The sequence below is a fragment of the Hipposideros armiger genome, unplaced genomic scaffold, assembly GCF_001890085.2.
Source record: "Hipposideros armiger isolate ML-2016 unplaced genomic scaffold, ASM189008v1 scaffold_202, whole genome shotgun sequence".
Lineage (NCBI taxonomy): Eukaryota > Metazoa > Chordata > Mammalia > Chiroptera > Hipposideridae > Hipposideros > Hipposideros armiger.
This window is the reverse complement of record NW_017731552.1, coordinates 422,762-446,239: the sequence shown is the minus strand read 5'-3', so window position 1 is coordinate 446,239 and position 23,478 is coordinate 422,762. Positions and strand designations below refer to the sequence as shown.

Genomic DNA, 23,478 nt, shown 5'->3' with positions numbered 1-23,478 from the left:
GGCCTAAAACCACAGTAATGATGGTGATAATAATAATAATTATTATATTACCATCACTGATATTACATTTATGAATTACTTATCATTACATTATGCATGTGGAAGGCATCACTATTAATGATTATTAACAACAAATTTTTTAAATTGCAGTACAATAGCAGTAACATAAAATTGACCATTTTAACCTTTTTTTTTTCATTTTAACTATTTTTAACTGCACAGTTCAGTGGCATTAAGTCCACTCGTATGCCCCTAACTTCCCGACACTGCACTGCTCCCCTCGTGGGCTCCGGGCCTGCTGTGTTAGCAGTACCCTCACCTGTTAGTCCCTCTTGGCCACTAACTATGAGCCCAGAGGCCTCCCGTCATCACTATAAATATTCCATCAGCTGGCATCTGGGCCTCACACCCGTGCAGCCACCTTCTCTGCACAGACAGACAGCTGGCACACCTGGCTGCCCGGCCCTGGGAAAATCCAGGCTGCCAGGAGCCCTTCACCCCTCCGCCACCCAGACACCTGAAGAGGCGACGTGGCCCGGCTTCCAGCAGGAGTCCGTCCTGGGTCATAGGGGCCCTTTGGGTTCACTGGGTGGGCAGAACGAGGCTCAGGGTCTCAGAGCAGAACTGAGTTCTCCCCATTGCCTCCTGCGTCTGGGCAGAGGATCCAGGAAAGGGCCGAGCATTTATTCAGTGCCTCCTGTACACTTTTTCGGGATCACTGACTCTGGTCCCTCAATGCAGTGGACATAGTTCATGTTCACCCCATTTGATGGGAAAACTGAAACTCAGAAAGAGGGATGTACATCACACAGCGTGGGGGCAAGCATGGGCACGAATTGTGTCCATTATGCAAAGAAACAGGTGCCCTCACATGTGCCCTCCCATCCACCCTTTGTCTCCCCAGCACAGCGCTCAGTGCTGGAGTGAAGATTAATGGGAGACCAGAAAACAGGAGGACCCTCAGTGAGTGCCAGCTTGCTTCTTTCTGTGGCCCACAAAGCCCCACCTTCCTGCCTTCAGCCTCCCCCGCAACCCCAGATCAGAGAGGGCAGGACTTTGCCCTACGTCACACAGCAAGCCAGGGGCAGATTTGTGGCTGACCCAGGGCCCCTGGCTCCAGGCTAAGGCCCTTTCTCCTGTCATCCAAGCCCAGGTACCCTTTATGGAGACTATGGCCCCCAGGCTTGAGCACAGTAGGCACTTTAATACGAGGTCTGGCAATTAAGTTCTCGAGCTTTGTTGCAATGGTGTTGCTAACCTTTTTTGATATCAGAGGGATTCTTCATTATGAATTTGTAACAACTGGCCAAACTGCTAACTAAGTTTACTACTTGGAAGTGCTAAAAAGGCTGTGTGAAAAAGTTAGACAAAAACAACCTGAACTTTTCACCAATTCATGGCTCTTGCATCACAACTATGCACCAGCTCACACAGAACTGTGTGTGAGGGAGTTTTTAGCCAGTAAACAAATAACTGCATTGGAACACCCTCTCTACTCCCCTGATCTGGCCCCCAGTGACGTCTTTCTTTACCCAAAGATAAAGGAAATATTGAAAGGAAGACATTTTGATGACATTCAGGACATCAAGCGTAATATGATGACAGCTCTGATGGCCATTCCAGAAAAAGAGTTCCAAAATTTATTTGAAAGCTGGAATAGGCGCTGACATTGGTGCATAGCTTCCCAAGAGGAGTACTTCGAAGATGACCGTAGTGATATTCAGCAATGAGGTAGGATGAGTTTTTCTAGGATGAGTTTGCGAACTTAATTGTCTGACCTCATATGTTTACTCTCTTCATTCATTTATTCACTGTGTACTCAGGGCCTGCCCTTTTTATCATCCATACAACCGGGAGAATGTGGGTCCCACCTGATAACCTCAAAAGTGTTTTTTAGTTTTTTTCCTTTCAGGGGTTTTAATCTGTGGGTTCTAAATCTATTCTGCCTCTTAGGAGCTGTGTGACCTTGGGCAAGTGCCTGACTGTCTCTGGGCCTCTGTTTCCTTATTGGATACATGGGAGAAGGTCCCTCCCTCCCAGGATGGTTGACAGAATTAAACCAGTTGAGATGTAGGATGGGCTCAGAACTGGGCACACAGCAGGCACTCAATATGTGTTCACAATTACTATTATCTCTGTCATTATTGCTTCCCAGTTTCATCCAGGAGGGGTTGGGGACCCCCCCCAATTTCAACTGCCCCCCTTCCTGGGGCACCCTGGGAAGCCCCTCTCCACTGCAAGCTTCCCAAGCCGGTCCCTGCCCACAGCACTGTCCCTGGAGGTTGGCACCGCACAAGGCAAGAACAGGGGCCAGCCCACGGCAGCGTCAGCAAATGGGCACCAGCTGGGCTGGTGGCTGGGAAGGGATGGCAGCTACCTGGAGCAAGCAGGCCTGACAGCCCCTCCCCCGCCCAACCCTGGCACAGAGCCCACCAGCCTCAGGTTTCTTAGGCTGTCAGAGGGGGCGGGGAGGCCTGGCTGGGCTCCGGGGCTAGGCAGGCAGCTTCCCTCTCTGGGCCCTGTTTCCACCAGGCTCCTTCCCAAATGCAAGGCAGGTTGAGGAATGCCAGATTCACCCACTGCTGGCCTCCCCCTCTCCAACAGCCTCTTGGCCATTCTAACCCCAGGGCCTTTGCACTGGTTGTGCCCCTGCCTGGTGCACTCTCATTCAATCCCTCCAGGCTTCCCTCACCTCCTTCAGGCCTCATCCTCCCTGTCTAGAGTGCCCCCCCGTCTCTCTCCATACCCCTCCCGTGATTTGTTTCCCTGACATCATGTTCTTATTAATTTAATTGTGAATTGTCAGCTTCCCCATCCCCTGCTCAGGTACACACAGCTACCACCCTCCTCAAAGTACATGCATTTAGCAGGCAGCCCTCAATGTCCCAAAGGGAGGCTCAGTCACCCGCTCCTTACGATCTCCCCAGCTGTCCCCAGCCTGACCCCAGGGCACACACTGCATCCAGCCCAGAAGCCAGGCTCCTATGGCTGCAGTGGCACCAGACAGACATGTGGGGCAGCCAGATTTGGCCTCAGGAGGCACTCTGTGCTCTAACAGCCCCAGTGCTGAAGGGACCTTCTCATGGCTTGTCCCCACCCCTACATTCCCCAAAATAAACCCAAAGAGGCTTGGGATTCCTCTTTGGGGCATGGCCCCACCAGTCCACCTGACACCCCTTGGGAGAGGTGGGACGGCTGGCAGGGAGAGCCAGGCTGTCCAAGGACAAGGAAGGGCTGAGTGTGAGAGGGCAGGCTTGTGCAGTGCCTCTGTGAGTCTCTCTGTCTCTCCAAGTCTCTGGGTCCCTCTGTCTCTCCATGTTTCTTTCTGTATCTCTCTGTGTGTGTCTCTGTCCTTTTGTCGGCTATGAGGCCCCACTCCTAACATTGGAGGTGGTACCTCCTTTTAGTTATATGGTGGGTGTCCCCCAACACCTACTCTGTGTTCTTCCAGAGGTCAACTGAGGCCCATCCCCATCCACCCATCAATTCCATGGCCTCCCTGCAGGGCTGAGTAAAGTGGATGCTGTGCTCTGGCCTAGGCTGGGATCCCATCCAGCCCTGGGACCCACAGGGTGGGAGCAGAAAGGTGGTGGCCAGTGTTCTCTGCTATTGGACTGACACCTGCCTGGCCAAGAGCAGATTTAACTCTGGCCCAGAATGAGAACAGGGGTCCTGGGGTAAGTGTCAGGGAGCTGGGGTTCAGCAGGGAGATCCTGGAGGGTAGCCTCAGTTTGGGACCCTGGATGAGACTTTGACTGGTGGAAGCCTAAAACACAGACCCAGCCTGGAGGTGGCCAAGCCATGATGACTGGCTGCCCACATTGCAAACCACGATTTCCCTCCATCCCTTTCCGCCATTGAGCATGGAAGGCTAGGGTAGGGGGCGATATCAGTGACAGAAGCTGCCTAAACCTAAATCCCACTTCTGCCCTCTCTTAGCTGGGAAGGACAGGTCCCTTCTTTGGGCCTGTGTTCCCTCATCTGTGAAATGGGTACAACAACGATTCCTGCCTCATAGGACTGCTGTAAGAATGGAAAAGAACTGCTAAGCCCTCAGAAAAAAATGCCTGTCAGAGAGAAAGTGGAGCTAGGAGTTGGGAGTTTTGAAGCATAAGTAGTTTTCCATATAAGAAAGGCATTCCAGGCAGAGGAAACAGCATGTGCAAAAGCCTGGGGGTGGGAAATCATAATTATAATGCGGATGTACTATAATCACCCATGGAGCCCCAGTCCTTTGCTTGGCACTTGTCTTCAACTCCATAAGGGTTGTTTGTTGAGCACTGACCATGAGTACCCAACGCTCCAACAGGCAGCTATTTTTGAACTTCCCATTTTATAGACAAGGAAACAAAGCAGAGAGGGTAAGTGACTTGCCCCAGATCACCCAGCAGCAGGCAGCTGAGCTGGGGCTGGAATCCAGGCCCAGCTCTCACACCCGACCCTCACTCCCAGCCAGCTGGGGCCGGGTCAGCTGGGGCCAGTGTGAACAGGGATTCCCTTGGGATGATGGAGCTGGCTGGAAGCAGGGGAGGGTGCAGCCTTGACTTTCCCTGGCCCTCATTCAAGGAGGCTGACCAGACTGGCCGGCAAAGGCGTAGCAGCCAGGCTTGAAGGTGTCTGGGGAGGCCTGGAGGCCTGGCCTGCCTGCTGAGCCCAGGGGGAAAGGGGGCTGGCTGGGGGAGGGGAGGCGCCTGGAGATTGTGCTGACGCCAGCAGAAAACTCGCTTCAAAATTTTATCAGCTCTGCGTAAAGGAGGTGGGGGCAGGGTTGAGCGTGGAGGATGGATGTGGAAGGGGAGACCTGGACCTGCATGGTAATGAGCCAAGGCTGCCCCTGCCCCCTGCCTGAGACTGTCACCTGGTCCACCCCTCTGAACACCGCTTCACTGCAGGCCCCAGTGGGCTTGTTGCTATTGGTGGGAGCAGGGGAAGGAGTAGATTGGGTCAAGGTCAAAAAATCAAGGTCAAGTCTAGGAAACTCTGCCTGGCTCTCCTTCCCACACACCCTGAAGACCTAAAACTCCACACCCTCATCTAATCCTTATACCCCATACCTAGGAGTCTGCATAGTTGTTATCCCTATTGTACAGAGGGGGAAACTGAGGCACAGAACAGTGATATGTCCAAGGTCACACAGGGGATGCATATGGAACATAGACACACAGACAGGAAGCAGTGGCCCTGCCCTTGGCCACCAGCACTTGTGACCTCGAGAGGCTAGACCACTCATCCAGTCTCCACATCTCCACCTAAGCTACTGACCACCTGACATGCCCCGACCCCCATCACTACCCAGCTATCCTGCAGAGCTCAGCTTAGCCACACCTCCTCTTCCAGGAAGCTGCCATGGATTTCCCCACTGTCGCAAACCCTGCTAGTCTCAACATTAGGCATTTGACCACAGAACCAGGAAACACCCAGCTGGAAGGGCTGGAGCAGGGGGACGCTGGAAACCAGAGAGGATGGTGACCTAGCCAAAGTCACACAGCACCCCAGCTTTCCACTTGTGGCACAAATGTTTGCCCCATCAGGCCTCTGCTGGAGCTCTGAGAGTTAATCAACCAGTGTTCGCGGCACACAACCCCAGCACTCGCCCAACTTTTTCTGGAAAGATCAGACCGTCTGTCTCCCAGCAGTCACTCTCTTGTCCTCATCCCTGCTCCTAACAAGGCCATATCTTGCCTCTCAGACCTTCTGGGATAGGGTCTCATCTCCTGAGACCTCAAGGGCCTGCCAGCCCCCCTTAGACATTAAGATCAGAACCTGCCTCTACTTTCAGACCCCCAAGACACACCTGCTTCCCCCCTCAGACTCTCCTTGAATCATATCTCTTTTCCTTAGACCTTCACATAGCATGAGTCTGGCCACCTGGACCTCAATGTAGGTTCATTTACCCCTTAGACCTTCCAATTGCCTCTGCCTCCCCTTTAGGGCGTGTGGGCTGCCTCCTCCCTCAGACCTCGCCTGGGTCTGCCTTCCGGCAACCAAGGACCTCCAATAGCCCGCCACCCCCCTGGGACCTCCCATGGGTCCCTCTCCACCTTCCCAGGCCAGTGCACCATGTCTTCCCCTAGGGCTCCGGTCCACGCACAGACAACTCACCTCGCTCGCGCACGTAGTAGGCCAGGTAGAGGTCTAGTTCCTTGACTGCCACACCGATGTGGTGCGGCTGCACGCAGAGCACCGGATGGCCACACTGCGCTGCCTTGACCAGGCGCTCGCCGTCAGTGCTCTCTAGCGGGATGCCCTTGAAGAGGATGACCATGACCAGGTCCAGCCGCCACACCTTGTCGGCCTGGCGCAGGCAGTCGATGCGCCGCATCTTGCCCTTCTGGTCGGGGTTGGAGAGCACGCAGCCTGGTGCCTTCTTGCCGGTGATGGCCAGCACGAAGTCCTCGCGGCACTCGGGCCGGATGTCCTTGCGCAGCTTGGCCAGCAGCCGGGACGCCCACTTCTGCTTCACCTCCGCCTTCTCACCCAGCAGCTCGTCCTTCACTGCACGCTCCTCGTCCTTGGACATCCGCTTCTCGTGCTTCTTGAAGTACTTACGCTTCCTCGCCTGCAGGTTGAACCAGGTGTAGGCGAAGGCGCGCACGTGAGGCAGCAGCGCCTCGATGAATGGGTGGAACTCATCCTGTGGGTGGGAGAGGCCTGAAGTCAGGAGGCGCTGGGAGCCGCGGACCCACTGCCTGGCCCAGAGGACAGGCTTGGGGATCCCCACGCAAACCCACTAAGCGGGGAGGGCCAGGCAGATGTGGGCAGGGGGCCACTGCAGACCCCTCCACCTCCTGGGGAAAGCGGAAGAGACCCAGCAGAAGTTCAGAGAACAGTAAAGGACCCACTGCTCAGATGGGAAACTGAGGCTTGGACTAGGTGGGACTAGTCCAAGCATGGAGGACCGTCTTGAACCCCAAGATACAGACAAGTTGAGGGTCCCAGGTGGAGGCTGATGGGGACCCATGGCACAGATGGGAAAACTGAGGTTGGGAGAATGAGGATGTCCTGGATCCAATCTTTGCCTTCTGGAAGCAAACCCCAGTTTGAAAGTACCATAAAGAACCAGATAGTGAATACTTCAGTCTCTGTTGCCTTCTACCCTGTAGTGCAACATTTACCATAGCTGAGATGTGACAGACAGGCATGGCAGTATTCCAATAAAACTTTGACAAAAACAGATGGTGGGCATTGAGCCCCCTGGCTGCAGTGGGAGCTCTAATGTTAAGAGCAGGGCTGAGTACACAGTGGATGCTCAATAACTGCAGGAGAAACCAGGCTCTTTCCTCAGATCCACTGCTCAGCAGAGGAAGCTGACACCAGATTGGGGGTGGGGTGGTCAGTTGCCTCTACTGGCCCTTGGCATTAATGAAAAAAATAAGGACAAGGGGCCATTCCTAAAGACTGCACGTATAGACAGGGCTGGCTGAGGCCCACAGGTCAAGACTAGGGACATCTGGATGTCAGGGGCTGATGGAAGGGTGCGGGCTCCTGCACAGACCCACTGCAGGGGCCAGGAAAGCTGAGGCCCAAGGAGACATGAGATCAGAATGCACTAGAGACAGGGGAGTTCAACCGTGGAGGCGGGCCAGTTCACCCTACCCTGTCCCTCACAGACCCATTCCACAGATGGAAAAACTTGAGTCCTGGGGAGACTGAGACCTGGCTAGAGCTGTGACTTCAACATCCGCCTCCCATCATGCCTAATTGGTATTGCTGGGCCCACAACGTTCATTTTATAGACAAGGAAACTGAGGCCCCAAGAGTGGAGCCAGTCATGAGAGACTGGGACTGGACACCTCACCCATCTGACTTCCTTCAGGAAAGCAGCAGCCCCAATTGAGCCCCTCAGAGAGCCACATGGGAGACCCCCATCCCCTTCTATGGGGGTTGGGGAGGCTATGTCACTCTCTCTATTTTCCAGCAAGGGAAATTGTCTGCAGAACATCCGGGACCTGGTTTCTCAGCCTCAAAGAGCAAGACATTCAAGGAGAAAGGAAGACAGAAGAAGAATATCAGTGCCACCTCCCTGCTCTTGCCTGGGCTGTGCTGGGCTTCTTGAATAGGGTGATATCGCTTCCTGGCTTATGAACCCCATTATCTGCCCAGCTCTCAAAAGGCTGAATTACGCTATTACTAATACTATTGATGTTGTTATGATTATTTTGGTTGCCTACAATCTTCCAGGGGACAGGAAAAGGCTCAAAGCTCCACTACCTATTGTGTGATGGGGAAACTGAGTCTAAAAGAGGGGTGGATACCTGGCCTAGGTCTCACAGGGTCTCAGGGCCTGTGTAAGGATAAGGACCCGGACCCCCACCCCCAAGAAGGCCACTGAGCCCCTCTCTCAGAGCAGCCTGCTCTCCGCAAGGCTGAGGTCTCGGGGACAGAGACAAACAGCTGCTCTGGACTCTTGGTTTGCTTTCTAGATGGATGTGGCTGGGCTTGATCCTACCCCCAGGCCTAGACACTCACAGTACCCCCCACCCGACGCACACCCCCTGCTCTGTGCTCCATCTCCCCTTGGGCCACCTCTGGCCATGAGATGCTGGGGGGAGGGGGACGACCTCAGATTTCACCTATTACTGAGGCTCTGAAAATAGCCTCCTGTCCTCGCCAGGGTGGGGCGGACGGGGCTCGGCTTGTGTGCCCAGCTCCCCACTCCAATGTCCCCCGAAGCGTGAGTCACCAGAACAGCTGTGGCAGGGACTGGACCTTGGGGCCCTTTTCCGCTGCCCCCGCTCCTGGCTGACCTGCTGAGGCAGAGCGAGAATGGAGGGGGCCCATCCCCTGCAAGTCCCTGTAAAACCTCAGAGTTGCTGTCCTGTGCCTGAATACCACTTGACATACCAGCCCCAGAGATGGGAAACCACAAGCCCAGGCTCACACAGCCGGTCAGCAGAGTTGGGACCAGAGCCCAGGTCGTCTGGCTGGAGAAGCCAGGGGCAGGGAATCAATAGAGGCACAGGTTGCTGCCTCATGGAGGGGATGCCAGAGTGGCCAGAGGCCAGGGCAATGGTGTGGACATTAGGCCATGGCTGCCACTCAAGTTCTGGTGACTACTGGGGCCCTGATAAGAGGAAATTAGGAAGGTGCAGCTGGGGTGTCAGCCCACAGGGGCGGGCGACCATCCCCACATTCCTCCTCTCCTTGAACCCCTTTCTATCTGAGCACCTCCCCACTTCTGAGCCCCTCTCCCTCAATTCTTGGTCTGGGGTCCTCCTCTCTGAGCCTTCACCCCTCTTCCAGCTCCTCCTCTCTCCAAGCCCCGCTCCCCCTCTGATCTCTACCCCCTCTCTGGGAAAAGATGCCAGGGAGGCGGGCAGGGGCAGGAGCCCACGTCACCAGTGACCCCAAGCTGGTCCTGGAGAAAGGAAGACAAACAGTCCGTAACTGGGTCATGGACCTGCTGCCCCATCCTCCCTCATCCTCCCAGGGAGGTCAGGCCAGGTGAGAGGCAGGTCTGTCACTCTCTTTGTCCCTCAAGACCTGTGACAACCAAGGCCTCTTCCCCAGGCACCTCCCAATGCCCTTACTGGCTGACTAGGCAAAGGAGATAGCCAAGGCAAGCCAGGTGCTGAGAACTCTCCTGAACTCCTACACATCCCTCAAAGCCCTATCACCAGTATTCCTCCAGACAGCCTTTCCTGCTCTCCTCAGGGTTCCCTAGACCTAGCCTGGACCTCAAAAGCTAAGGGTTCTGAGTCCAGCTCTCACTCCTTCCCTAACCCTGAGGTCCAGGGCTGAGGTACTCATTGCTAGGCAGACTTTGTGAGGGAATGAGGCTGGGTGACATCAGCCTCCATTTTCACCTTTTGTATGACCCAGGAACAAATCAATGCTCCACTCTGGGCTACAGTTTCACATTCTGTACAATGGGCAGAAAGGGACATTGCAGCCTGTTGGGGGTGCAGGGCTTGTCTATTGCCCTGGTAACCAGATACAAGTTGTGGTGGGAGGGGGAGCAAGGCCAGGCCTTTCCCAGAAACCCCACTTGGCCCACTAAGATTTCGTGGCCAAAAAGGACAGCAGCAGCTGGGTCGAAGCCCTTGCTGGGCCCTGTGGTTTGGACAATTGTGCACTGGGCTGTGCCCCGCAGTGGACTTCCCTGGGGCTCTCCCACTCTGACAGTCCAGTGCAGCAAAACAGGACATGAAACTCCAATTCCCACCCCAAAAGTGTTCCAGGAAGGATTCTCTCTCCTTCATTCACTCAGCGATTCAACAAACATTGCGAATCTTTCTTGCCACCTCCTAAGAATTTATCCCAAACTCCTACGCATCCTTCAAAGCCCTGGTTGCAATGTCCCCTCCTCCAGGTTAAGTGGCAAACAGCAGAGCTCATATGCGAACACAGACCCGTCTGGCTCCAGAGTTAGGGTCCTAAACTAGCATCACTCCTCCCCTCAAACTCAGCGCATCAGAGCTTATTAACAGCTCTTATCTAATGAGGGAAAGAGTAATTCAGTTGTTCAATAAACATTTACTATCTACTGTGTGTCAGCTCCATGCATAGTGCTGGGGACTCAACAGTGACCTGAGTTCAGCCCTCACCCGGATCCCAATCTGGGGCAGAATGGACATTAAATAAGCCAAAAATATGCAATAAAACATCAGGTTGAACAAAGTGGTTTGAAGAAATTTAAAGGAGTTTGAGGGGGACAGGGAGCCCCTTGGGGGTTGTTTTTCAGCTGTGAGTGGTCAGGGAAGATTTCTCTTGACCTGAAAGATTATAATCTAGCGTAGGAGCTTCTTCTAAGTAGAGAAAACAGCACGCGCAAAGGTTCAGAGGTAGGACTGTGCCTAATGTTACATGGGAACAGCGAGGAGGCTGAAGCTGCAGCAGAGTGAACAAGAGGGAGAGTGGAGGGAGTAAAGGCAGGGAGGGGATGGGCTCGCTGGTTCTGCAGAGCCTGATGGACCTTGGGGAGGAATTTGGGTAAAATGAGGCCAGAGAGTGAAAAACTCCTGCTAAACTGACACAGTGAGTCTGAGCCCTGGATCTCCTGACTTCCCTCTCTGTGCCTTGGTGTCCCAGGAAAAGGATGGGGGCTGAGCCAGAGGGCCACGTTGTTAGAAAGAGATAGACAAGGAACGAGGTTGTGCTTTTAGAGGCTGAGCATTTATTGTGCCCATTGTGCAGAGAAAAGACTGAGGCACTGAGTGTTGAAACCACCACCCCTGCAGCCAGGCAGGAGCAGAGCTGGAGCTGGACTTGAATCCAGGTCCCTATGACCGTGGATGTCCTGACTCTTTAACCCCTCTGCTGGGCCCCTTGAGCACACGGTCTGGCCCCATTCTTGGGGCTCCCCAACTATGTCCGCTCTGCACCCTGTGTCTCTGAATTCCATGTGGCTCCTCCCCACTGCTCAGTTCCAGGCAATACACCATCTCCTCCTCAGGGAAACCCAATCCAGGCAAAGCAGCAGCCTGGTCCTGCCCTGTCCCCTTGTTCCTGCCCATCCCCTCGCCTAGACTGCAGCCCCTTAAGGGGATAGATTTGATCTGTTTTGTTCACCGTGTCCCCAGAATCCAGATCAATGAAGGCACAGTTCCATCCTCTGCCTGTTGCCCCCATTCATGCACCCCCAACTGACAAAGGCTGCTGGTACCCACTTGGGTCTGGCCAAACTCGGGAAGACCCTACACAGGGCTGGGCCTCGAGGAAAGGCCAACAGAAAAACCCTTGGGGGTCAAAGCTCCAGTTTCTGCAGGGTCCCTGTTAGCCACCATTATTTGGCACCTACTGTATACCAGGCACTGTGCTAAGGGTGAAGCATCAGAGGAAGGCACAATTATATTCAGCATTAGAGGACATAAGGGGAGGGACTAAGGCTCAGAGAGACTCAAACCCCTTCTCTCAGTTGGCAGAACCATCTATCCACTCATTCATGCAACAAATATTTATGAGCACTGACTGTGTGCCAGGCCCTGGGCCCCGCACCTGGGAGCTGTCCTGCCTCCCTGAATCCTCAGGCAGCCTGAGTTGAGGGTTACCATTTACTTCATTTCACAGGAGGACAAGGGGGCACGGGAGGCCTAGGTCACCCACCCAGAGTTACAAAGCTGGAAAAGGAGAATGCCATTCTGAGCCTCCTGAGCAAAGTTTGCATGGAGGTCTGAGGCCACTCTAGGTTTCTGCGACCCGCCCCCCTCCCATCACCTTAGGGCATATCCAAGATGGGTTGGGGCTGTCCTCATAGGTGTGGTGTCATTGAGTGTACACATGCGCATGGTGGTGTGCAGCCCCTGTGGAAGCCTGTGGGAGCCCCTGCACTGCAGACCTCCAGTTGACAGGCACCCAGGTGCATTAAAATGGGCAGGGGCTGCGTGGGGCAGAAGGCACCAGACATGGCAGCATTTTCCATCTATTTGTCGTGAGACAGGGAGGGAGGCTCAGGCAGAGAGAGAGAGAGAGAGAGAGAGAGAGAGAATATGCTGACTCGGCCAGAATCCCAGCTTCGTGATTTACAAGGCGCCGGGTCCTGGCGCTGAGGCACCTCCACCGCAGAAAAGGGAGGGGGGAAGAGACACAGACACGGAGAGAGACAGGGAGAGACATGGATCGAGGTTGTGCCTTTTATAAGATCTAATCAGAAGCAATCAGAGCCCTGGTGGGGGGCACACAGGGAGTGCCCATCTGCCCAGGCCTGGCCAACCAGCTAGGTGGGAAGTGTCCCCAACCCCCAGCCTCACCAGTCATGCTGTGCTGCCCTGGGCAGGCCCTGGCCCTCTCTGGTCTTGGCCCTCTCCCAGCCCAGAGGTGTTGGGGGAGCCCTGACCCCTCAGAACCCACACCAGGCCTAGACTTCACTGCCTTCTGCCTCCCCCCTACACCTGGCCCATAGAAGATGCTTAATAAAGACCTATTAAATAGAACAAAAGTCGGGGGCCCTCTCCCAGTCTCAGTCTCCCCGCTGGAGAAATGGCAGTAAAAAGAGTGCCTCCCTGAGAAGGACCAAGGTGAAGGAATGAAGGAAAGAATGAATGAATGAGGGAGGGGGCCCTGGCAGCAGGGCTGGCCATGGCCCCAGGGAATCCTGGGCACTGCAGCCAAGAGGGATTTGGCCCCAAACCCGGAATAACTAACGTGGCGGTGGCGGTGGGCGGGAGGGAGGCAGGGAGGGAGGCCCAGAGCGGGGCAAGCGCGGAGAGGCTGGCCTTCCCGCCTGCAGGATTTATGGAAGTAACGGCTGCTCCACACAGTTCCTCTTAAGAGTAAAAGTGAAAAAGCGCTTGAGTCACCACCATTGAAACAAGGACAGGGCTCCCAGAATCCTCCAGGGCTGCTCCAGCTGCTGCTGCCCTCCTTCAGTGGACAGGGTTGGGGGCACAGGGCAGGCTGGCACCAGAGCCACTGGGCTCCTTCTCCCCCCAGCTGGTCTCAGCTCCTAGGAGGATCGGGGTCGGATCGGCTAAAAGGGAGCTATTTTAGGCTGGACTCAGGTTGTAAAATTAGTCTGGTCAAAGGGGGAGATGGAGGCCCAGAGGCAGAGAGACATAGGGGGTAAGGAGAAAGAGACACACAGAGACAAAGAGAGGGCAAAGAGACAGTGAGGAACAGAGATGGAGAGATCTGGAGAGAGAGAAACAGCGGCAGAAGAGATAGAAGAAGTGGCAGGGAGAGACAGAGGCAGAGAGAGAAAGGGAAAGACAGAGATGAAGAGATAGAGAGACAGAGATGAAGATAGAGAGAAATGGGGTGGGGTGGATAAGGGAGACTAAGCCAGACAGCCAGGGATGGGAGTCCTGCAGGGGCAGTCAGGGTCCTCCCAGATCCCCCGCTAGAGACCCCAGACCACACTGGGGCTGTGGAGACTACACTGAGGCTACAAGGGGAGGGCTCCTGAGAGGGGTTCAGGGGCTCTCCTCCATGGTGGGGGCCATGTGGGAGAATAAACAGAGGAGGGGGAGCCCCTGCGTTTGGGCTGCTCCCTCCCGACCCCAGGCAGAAGCGCTCTGGTTCTCTCTGCCAGTCTCTGTCGTACCCACATCCCTTGCACCCAGCAACCTCTGATTTTTGTGATTTTACATTTCTCCCCAAAAGCCTCCTGGCTGATCCTTGCCCTGCTCCTGGGGAAAGCCAGGCCCAGCTAGCGTCCAAGTTCACTGGCGACTCCAGAGCTCTGGTTCTCCCTGCCACCCACTCTCAGCAACGTGGATGGAGGCCTGTCTCCTGAGGCGTCCTGATGGGGGAATTCCAGGGCGCAGTGACAAAAGGCGGCCTTCCAATCTCCTTGCCTGGAATAGCCTTCCTCTGCCTGGCCCCCCATGTGGCTCTTGAAGTTAGAGAGCCAAGGGAAGGGCGAAGGAGGTGGGGGCACCCAGAGCCACCCAGGCCACCCACCCCCTAAGCCTGGAGACTGGGAGGCCCAAGGTCACACAGCAACTGGACTAGAACCCTAGTTGTTATTGGGGAGCTTCAGGACGACTGGGAGACAGAAGTGGGCCAGCGGTAATGCTTTGAGAGACACCCCAAAAGTTGCTCAGAGGGGCAAATGGGGGCCTGGAGAGGGGCAGGGACTTGCCCAAGGTCACCCAGGAGATCATGGGTAGGACAAGCCTGAGACCCACCCGCCCTAAGCACCAGCCCTCACTGTCTCTGTGGAGAGCCAGGAACTCCCCAGTGGGGGCTGAAGGAGGCCAGTGACAAAGACACGAGGACCCCTGGCAGAGACTGGCAGTCTCTGATACTCCCCATACAATGATCCTCAGGACATCCAGGACTGTACTTTGTAGGCCATGCTACCCCTCTCTCCAGAACCTGCCTTAGCCTATCACCTCAGAGGAGACTGAGGCAGGAACTCCACTGGCCTGTCCGGGAGGGAGCTGGGGAGTCCCCGGGGTGCCATGCCGCCTGGGGGAGGGTCCCCCTAACCCTCTCAGGTCATTGCATCAGAACTCAGCCCGGGCAGCCTGGGAGCGCGGCCAGGGGTGAGAGGCTACGGGAGGGGGCAGGGGCAGGGGCAGGTGCCGGCGGGCGAGGGCGTGCGCAGCGCCGCAGTGCCCGCCAGATCCCGGAGCGCCGGCCTCCCAGCTCTTCCCGGCTGCGGCGGCGACTCAATAATCCCCAAATCCATGCAGCGAAAACATCGGGGTGGTGGTGGTGGGGGCGCGGGGTAGCAGGAGACCAAGCCGGGACGTCGAGCACCCCCTCCCCCACCGCTGGCGCCTCCAAGTTTGCGCGCCCCCTCCCCCTCCACGCACACGTGGGCCAATAATGGGGGGAAGGCGGCCTGGGCTGGCATGGTAGGGCGCAACCTTAGGGGGGGGCGGGGGTCCGGGGAATACATCAGAAGGGTCCCCTCCTCAAGAGTGCTGGGGAGCCCAGGGGCCAGCCAGGACCCCCTCAATTACTCTTAGAGGCAGGCCCGGTTCCAGGCACACGGTTCACGCAAAGCCGTCTTTGCGGGCGCCCCTCAGACCTTCCTGGGTGGGTGGGGGAACGCGTCCTGCATGGGGGCGGCGAACCTGCAATCGGAGCCCCACGTCCGGGCGGGGGAGAGGTCCTGGGCGTCCCTGGGGGGGGGCGGCGGAGCGCGAGTCACGGGTGAGGGTCCCGGGTGTAAGTGGGGGGGGGTCTCCCTGCCCAGCCCACCCCCTACCGGCCCATGGCCAGTATTGGGGCATCCTGGCCAGGGGGGCGGGAGGGACGCACGCCTTTTCCGTCCCGCCTCCTTCGGCTTCCAAACTCCCGGGCCAGGATGCGGGGGGCGCGGGGCCGTGGCGCGGGGGGCGCAGACGGGGGGCGTACCTGAGTCAGGCAGAGCGGGGACGAATACATCCCGGGCGCGGCGGGAGGCGCAGGGCCGGCCGGAGCGGGCGCGCTGAACTTACTGAGTCATTTTTCCAACCTCCCCCCCCCCCCCCCCCCGCGGCCGCGGCCAGCGCGCGCTCCTCGCCACCTCCTCCCTTGGTCTCCTTCCCTTCCCCCTCCCGCTCTCTCCCTCCCTCTCTCCTGTGTCTCCTCTCTTTCTCTCTCCCTTTCTTTTCTGTCCCCCCCTACACACACACCACCACCACCTTCTCTTTCCTTCTCCCCTCCTCCGTCTGTGTCTCTGTCTCTCCTCCCTCTGGCAACCTCCCCTCTCCCTCCCCCCAATTTCTCTCCCCTCCCACTCGAACCTCCCACTTCACAACATCCAACTTTCAAAGAAACGAGGGAAAAAAAGAGCGCGAGCGAGGAAGGAAAGCCGCTTCCCCTAGGCCTCATGAACCCCATTATTGCTATTATAACAAATTTCAAGCCGCCCAGGTCCCGGCCAACCGATAGGGGCCCGCGGTCTCGCGATCCCGGACCGCAGAGGATCCTCCAAGACCTCCCGCCCAAGTCAAGTGGGGAGAGGGCGCTGGGCTGTTGTTGCTGGACACTTGGGGGCCGAAGGTGGATTTTTAAGACCCCCCCCAACCCACCCTGAGCTGGCCGGGAAGTTGAAGAAACGAGCCAAGGGGATGGGGGGGGGGAGGGAAAGAATGAAGCAGTGACGTGTGCAGAGGCCAGGCACGAGCGCGCGGCTTTCCCCTTAAAGATGTACATCCCGGGGTGCACGGCAGGAGAGGTGGGGCCCCCACACTCTCTCCCCCTGCTCTCCAGACAGGGGCTGCAGTGCCTGGGCTGAGGGGCTTGGCTACAACTGCGCCTCCGTTGGCCAGAAGGCCCCAAGCTAACCCAGGAGCCTCCAGGAATCTGCTCTTTCCTCCTCCGACAGCACCAAAAGGGAACTGGGGGGGGGATGGCTTTGGCCTCCCCTAAATGTCTCCCCAGTACCCCAGGAGGAAGATGTCCAGACAGACCTCAGGCTGGCCAGGAAAACCCTTGCAGCCTCTTCCCAGGTGTCCACCCCAGCCTTGTGCCCATTTCACAGATCTGGAAACCGAGGCACAGTGAATGGCTTGGAGCCAGGCCATCAGCCCCTGGAGCCCAAACTCTTCAAGCTACATTGTTCTCCGTGTAGAATAACTAAACACAGACCTTCCCTCCCCCAGTCTGAGTCCCCAGGATGCCCAATGATCATGACCAAACCCTCTCACCTGGTTTACTCCCTGAATCCTCCTAGCCTGGCTCAGAGGCTGCTGTTGCTCTCCTTCCCACATCACAGACTAGGGTGACCTGGACCCTCGCTTCTATCCCTTGGTGTCAGGCTCTGAAAAGTGCCTACCGCATGGGGTCAGTTAGCATAAGGATAATGTCACATTGCAGCAGAGCCTTGACTTTCTATCAAATGTGCACGGAGACATTCTTAGAAAGCTTGGCCATTTTGACTAGTCTCTCCAGGAGTCCTGAGGTCAATGACACCCTGTTACCAACTTGGGGCAGCTGCCCCACGCCTGGTGTGAAAGATGCCAGTAACCCTGATATTCTCCTGTGTTACAGGGGAGGAAACCGAGGCCCAGAGAATGGAGGTCACTAGCCCAGGATTCCAGGGCCAGACTAGGAGGGAGCAGGACTCATACACAGCGCGTATTCCCAGGTGCCGGTGCTCCTCACTGCATGTGGCTGACCGTTATTCAGACAGCGCTTAGCACATCGTGCACACTTCACAGATGTTTTAAAAAACCCCATTGTGCGGCTACGGTGGGTATTTCAAACCCAAGGATAAATGGAGGAGGCAATTTCTGGGAACCCAAATACCAACATAAAACAGTGTTTTATTATTTTTAAAATGTCACGAACACATAGAGGGCACAATCCTCAATTCACAGACATTTAAAAGTTAAAGTGGATTTCCAAGCATCCCCCTCAGACTGGCCCCTAATCCCTGCCCTGTCTGCAACCTTCACGTGGCAGTTGAGGTTCCTTTCCAAGGTAAAGTTTGGAGACCACAGACTGCTCCTCTTGGAACCTCAGTTTCCACATCTGTGAAACGGCAACATTAGGACGCATCTTGGAAGGCTGGGGAGATCGGAGACCTTGAGACAATGTTTGTGAGGACTGTGTTAATATTAGTCATGGCAGACTGTAGAACCTTTTGCAAGTTCACTAACAGCAGAGTGTGTGTGTGTGTGTGTCTGTAAAATCTCCCACCGTTCAGGCAGGAGAGGCCCCTACAGTGCACATAGTAGGTCCACAGCAGGCCAGTTGTGGTGCACAGTTGTAGCCTGGGTCTACATCTTCTCTAGCCATCAGCTTAACGTCCCTGTGCCTCAGCTTCCCCCTCTGTAAAATGGGGCAACGGTAGTTCCTACCTCCTGGGTTGTGGATAAACCAGTTTAGAATAGTGCCTGAATGCAGCGGTTTCTTAGCAAAGCAACTGGTGGATGCGGACCTGTGTGTGAGGGCCGGGAGGGGATGTACGATTTAGCTCCCGGCACTTTGGAGCACAGTTTAGCTCATTCATTAAAAAGTGCACTCTCCCTAGAATTCCCTCTTAGGCTTCTCTGTAACTGTCCCAGATACAGATGCACAGGAGTGTTGACTGCCACACTATAACACTAATGCCAACAACCTAGAGCCACCCATCATGTCCCATCTGTAGGAGGCCAGTTCGGCTGTGCCAGCGTGAGCACAGGTTGGAATACTATGCGGTTTCTTAAAAGAACATGGGGCTCCCACATGGAGACGTCTCCAAGAGACATGCTGGGGAAAGCAAGGTCTGGACCAGATTCCTCCTCCCATTTTGATGCCAGGAGCACCCCCAGTCATGACAACCACAAATGTCCCCAGATATCGCCAGTGTGCCCTGGAGGCAGAACCACATCCAGTTGAGAACCCCTGCTGTAGCACAAAATCTCATATGGAATTTTGAAAAAGAATATACATGTACCCTTTATAAGAATATACACATATCCTTTACAAGAATAGACATATCCTTCACAAGAATATAAACATATCCTTTATAAGAATATACGCATATCCTTTACAAGAATATATATGTATCCTTTACAAGAAAGTGCATCATCTGTTCCATCTTCAATTGCTCAAATCCAGGACCTCCCTGAATTGGGGTCCCACCAGGGTAGGGGTGGCTTGTGTAATTAAAAAGTAAGCTTTGAAAGAGTGGAATTCACAGAGCAGCTCAGGCAGGGACAACAGGAGCCTGCATGGTAACGCCACAGCTGCCACACCCAGAGAACAGAGGACACCGCATGAGGCCAGGGCTTGTGAATACTTGGTCCTGATGGTACCACTCCTCCTCAACCCTCCAGGGGGGTCCTGTATGTTCTTATTTTGCAGATGAGAAACTGAGGCTCTAAAATGGAATGTTCAGGTCCACGGTCGTGAGAAGTAAAGGTGGGATGTGACTCTAGGACTGGCACAGACACAGACACACACATACAACAACCACATGGAGTCACAGATTCACACAGACATACACAAACATGTCACACAGGCCCAGATTTCCACATACACAGACTCAGATACAGACAGATCCAACATGACACACACACACACACACACACACACAGTAACACACGGACACATATATAGTGACACAAACAGAGATTCACAGCCTTATACAGACATACACACAGACCCACACAAGCACACACACAACCTCAAACACAACACACATACACTCATCCACAATCACTCACACCCAAACACAATGACATCTTATAAGCACACACACCCACAACAGAACCCCATCCAGTATTCACACACAGGCACCTGTGCACACACATGCAATGACACGTGGCACACCACATCCCTGATCCTACCCCTGGTATTCCTAGCAACTCCCCCCACAGCTGAGGTCCTCCCCTCCCACAAATGCAGGTGCCTGTCTGTGAATGTGTGTGTATTTGTGCCTGTATGTCAGTGTGAGTCCGTGTGGTTGTGTGCACCCGTGTGTGCGCGCAGAGTTACGTACACGTGTGGTTGTGACCCTGGGCAGGACCTCAAGGGTATGTCATAGGTGCATACTTATGGAGGTGCATACATGCATGTGTCCTCCTGAGCACCTGGTGACAAGTGGGAATGGAGGCGAGTGTGGTGTAGGGCAGGCTAGATGTGTGTGACTGCACAAGAGTGTCGCGGGAGAGGATTGTGTCTGAGTGCTGGCAGGCAGTGTAGGTAGGGGAGGGTGAGGAATGAGTGGAGGGGTCTGAGGGTGGGGGAGCTGATGGAAGTATGTGACCCTGAGCACTGTGTATGTACCCATGCCAACGAACCTCTTTTTCTCCTCTTCCCAAATAGCCCCTCAAAATGGGATGCAGGTTTAAGGTAGAAAGCAGAGACTTGGCCTGGCCTTGGGGCTTTCATATTTAGAAAATTATATAAAGGCCCTGGGGTGGGGGTGAGCACAAAAAGGATTCCTCCTGAAGGCAGAAAACAACACTTGGTTGCCCCCCCCCCCCCCCGTGTGGCCTAGTCCTGGACAGGCGCTGGGAGGCGGGCCTGGGGAGACCGCCCGCAGCCTGGGGAGTGAGGGGGGCTCCTTGTCCCCCCTCCTTCCCCGGGGCCCTTCCTAGCCCCAGCGCTTCGGTAACCATCCCTCCCTCAAGACCTCCTCCGCAGCAGGTGGAGGGGACTCCGCCGATCTCGCTCTCCTTCGGGGCAGATCCCCGCGCGCGCGCGCGCCGCCCCTGGCGGAAGACATCGCCGCCACCGAGTGATCGCGTCCCGGCGCCACCTCGCGCCTGAACCTCAGGCCAGACCACCTGAGGCCGCGCCCATTAGGGACCCGAGGCAGGGGGAAGTGGAGGGGACGGGGTGGGGGGTAAGATGAGGAGACAGCATTTTGACATGATAGCGGAAGCACCCACCCCGCACCTAGCAGCCCAGTTGCAGAAAAAAAAAACCTGGGGGAAGCGGGGTGGGGGGAGGTGGGGGGAGAGAGTGTAGACCCATCCCCAAGATAGTCACTCAGCGCCAGTCACACAGACACCCAGCTGTCCCCTAGGACGCAGCCACACGACTCCGTTCCCCATTCACCGGCAACCCCCTAACCGCCACACACTCACACAGGCCACCCCATACACTCACCGAGGGACATCACGGCCCCCGGGGACATATAACGCAGCCACAGTTTCACAGCATCATTCCACAGGGACGCACAGCACAGTCGCCCAGTTACCTAAAGACACACACTGTCCCAGAGCCGCACAATGCTCTAACACACGCAACACAACACACCCAGCCACGTGGATGCGCAGATACACACAGACATAAAGGAGAGGACCCGACGCCTTTGGGACCCACAGACCCTCGGACAGGGACGGGACCACCCAGCCGCACAGATCCGCGAAAGCATCCCCGATTCCCATGCTGACCGTTTGGGAGCACTGGAGCGCCCAAACGCACCCCTTGAGTGCGGATGCCACCGACGCCCGCGGACCGGACACCGGAACCCTCAAATGCAGCCACCGACGCTGGCGGGCCTGGGACGCGCGGCGCGGAAACCTGGTGACTCCCTCCACTCTCCCGACTGAGACCCAGCGCGCGCCACGGCTAGGCCGGGGTCGGCTTGGGGGCGGGGTTCAGGCGGCGCTAGGGCAGGCCTGGGGGCTGTCCCTGCGCGGCGCCGAGCACTGCCGCCCGCTTGGCTCCAAGTTCAAGGCGCCCGGCGGCGGCCGCGGCGCGCTCTCCGCCCCTCTCCGCAGCGGCCATTTTCCGCTAGCTGGCGCGCCGCGCTCGCCGGGGCCAGGGTACCCCCGGGATCCGCCGCGACCCCTGCCCCGCTCCGCCGGGCGTCCACTCCGCGTCCCCGGTCCCCCGCGAGCTGCGCGCTCGGGGGTCCTGCACCCCCGGCCGCGCCCACCCGCCTCCAGCCCCGCCAGAGAGGGGGCGGAGGCCCGGCCTGGTTGGGGGGACCCTCTCCCGGAGCCCCGCCCTCCCCGCTAACTCCGCGGCGCCCACGACGGGCCCCCCACTTAGGGTCCCCCGCTGCGCCCCGCCTGCCAACTCCGCCCCCAGCCGCGGGGAGGGGGGCATCAGCGGACGGGGGTCCTGCGGTGGCGGGCGGGGAGGGGGGAAGACCCGCATCGAGCCCCTCCCCCGACGGTCCCCCTAGACCTGGCAACTTTCGCCGGGAGCCCACGCACAACCCCAAAAACTCCCTGGGCGAAAACGAAAGTGGGGGCGGCGACGTACCATGGCGCTGCTGCGAGGAGGCGAGGCCGGCGCCGGAGCGAGCGCGCTCGGTCCCCGGCGAGGGGGGGCCGGAGGCGGCGGGAGGAGGCGGCAAGGGAGGGCGCGCGGGGGAGGGAGAGAGCGCGCGAGGGAGGGGGCGCGCCGCGCCCGCCCCCCCAGTCCGCAGGACCCTCCCCTCGGCCCGCCTCCCCCGGCCCCGCGAGCCGCCCGCGACTCAGGCCGCTGGGCGCCCCTGCTCCTGCTGCCGCAGCTCCATCCTCCGCCCGGCCCGCGCAAGGGGAGGCCAGGAGCGCGGCCGCGGCAGCGGGTCGTGGGTCCCGGGTCGGGCTCGCGGCTTACTGAGCGGATCCACCTTCGCCGCGGCGTGCGCGCGCTCACACACACACACACACACACACACACACGCACGCAGACGGCTGGGGACACTCGCGGCCAGGGCCTCCTCGGCTCCAACACAGTCACCACGTACACCGACGCGCGCAGACCCGCACATTGGGCGCCTGCAGCGTGTTACAGACACACATAGCTTGCGGGTGTCACCCAGACACACAGGGACCCACGCGCACAGCCGATAGGGTGTCTTGGACGCACACCTCCTGCAGGATGCCATCAACACAACCTGCGTGTGTCACCCAGACAGACACACGGGGACCCACATGCTCACAGCCTGAGGGGTGTCACCTAGGCACCCAGAGCCTCCACGCTGCCACATATATGGACTCAAAGCGTGCAAGATGTCACTCCAGACTTGGGACTGACCCCTCAGGACCACTCCCCCAGGCCATCCTGCCAGCCACCCTGGCCCGTGAGTGCAGGTGTCCCGGATACATACAGTCACAAACACACACAGAGGGGAGATGGGACAGATGGGAACACAGAGACTTGGACACCGAGGGCGACAGACCTGGGGGGCGGGGGTCCCCTGGGGGTCCCGCAGGGGCTTCTGGCGGGGCGGGGGGCGCGTGGCGGCTCCATAGGTGGAGAGGGGAGTGGGCACCCTCTCCCCGGGTCAGAATTAATGACGATGTCCCTGCAGCGGGGGAGGGGCCGGGCCGAAGAGGGTCAGCGCCCCCGCCCCTGCCGCGCGGGCCGCTGAGGGCTGGGATGCCGCGCCGCAGCGCTCCCCCACCCCCAAGCGCTCTCCCGCAGTCCCCCCTCCTCCCGCAGCCTCAGAGTAGGCACCTCCCCTTTTCCCCCCTCCCAGGCTCTGCGTCTGGCGTAGCTGGGGACAATGAGAGGGGGGCTTTCCTGCCCTGGTGGGGTGAAGGTTCCGTTATAATCCCTCTGTCTGGGTTTGCCCCAGCCTGCGACACCAGTTCCCTCTAGGAATTCAGGGGCCCCATTGGGGAAGTGGTTTCCTACTCCCCCAGGGAGGACGCCAGGGTTTAGGGTGGGGGCAGGCAACACCCCAAGAGGAGAGAATCAGGCCCTGGACCCCCTTCTGGAGCCATG

The 23,478-nt window shown here is 57.3% G+C and overlaps 1 protein-coding gene and 1 long non-coding RNA gene across 10 annotated transcripts in view; both read right to left on the bottom strand.

Annotated features, from left to right (window-relative positions):
* Window positions 1-22,901, bottom strand: part of NFIC (nuclear factor I C) — a 63,940-nt gene extending 41,039 nt beyond the window's left edge. For 8 of the 9 annotated variants that reach the window (XM_019653418.1, XM_019653417.1, XM_019653421.1 and 5 more), the window contains exons 1-2: window positions 15,748-15,849; window positions 6,103-6,634 (exon numbers count right to left, since the gene is read on the bottom strand). In XM_019653418.1, coding sequence (XP_019508963.1) covers window positions 6,103-6,634; window positions 15,748-15,777 — 562 coding nt within the window. In that variant the 5' untranslated portion in view covers window positions 15,778-15,849. Of the gene's footprint in view, window positions 1-6,102; window positions 6,635-15,747; window positions 15,850-22,026 lie in introns of those variants that run through there. The other variant, XM_019653419.1, reaches the window with a different exon arrangement.
* On the bottom strand, window positions 17,623-22,008 carry LOC109388600 (uncharacterized). The gene is made up of 2 exons (XR_002125241.1): window positions 21,207-22,008; window positions 17,623-17,903 (listed from the first exon to the last, which is right to left on the bottom strand). It is a non-coding gene; the product is annotated as an uncharacterized LOC109388600 (long non-coding RNA).
* Window positions 22,902-23,478: the final 577 nt, after the last annotated feature.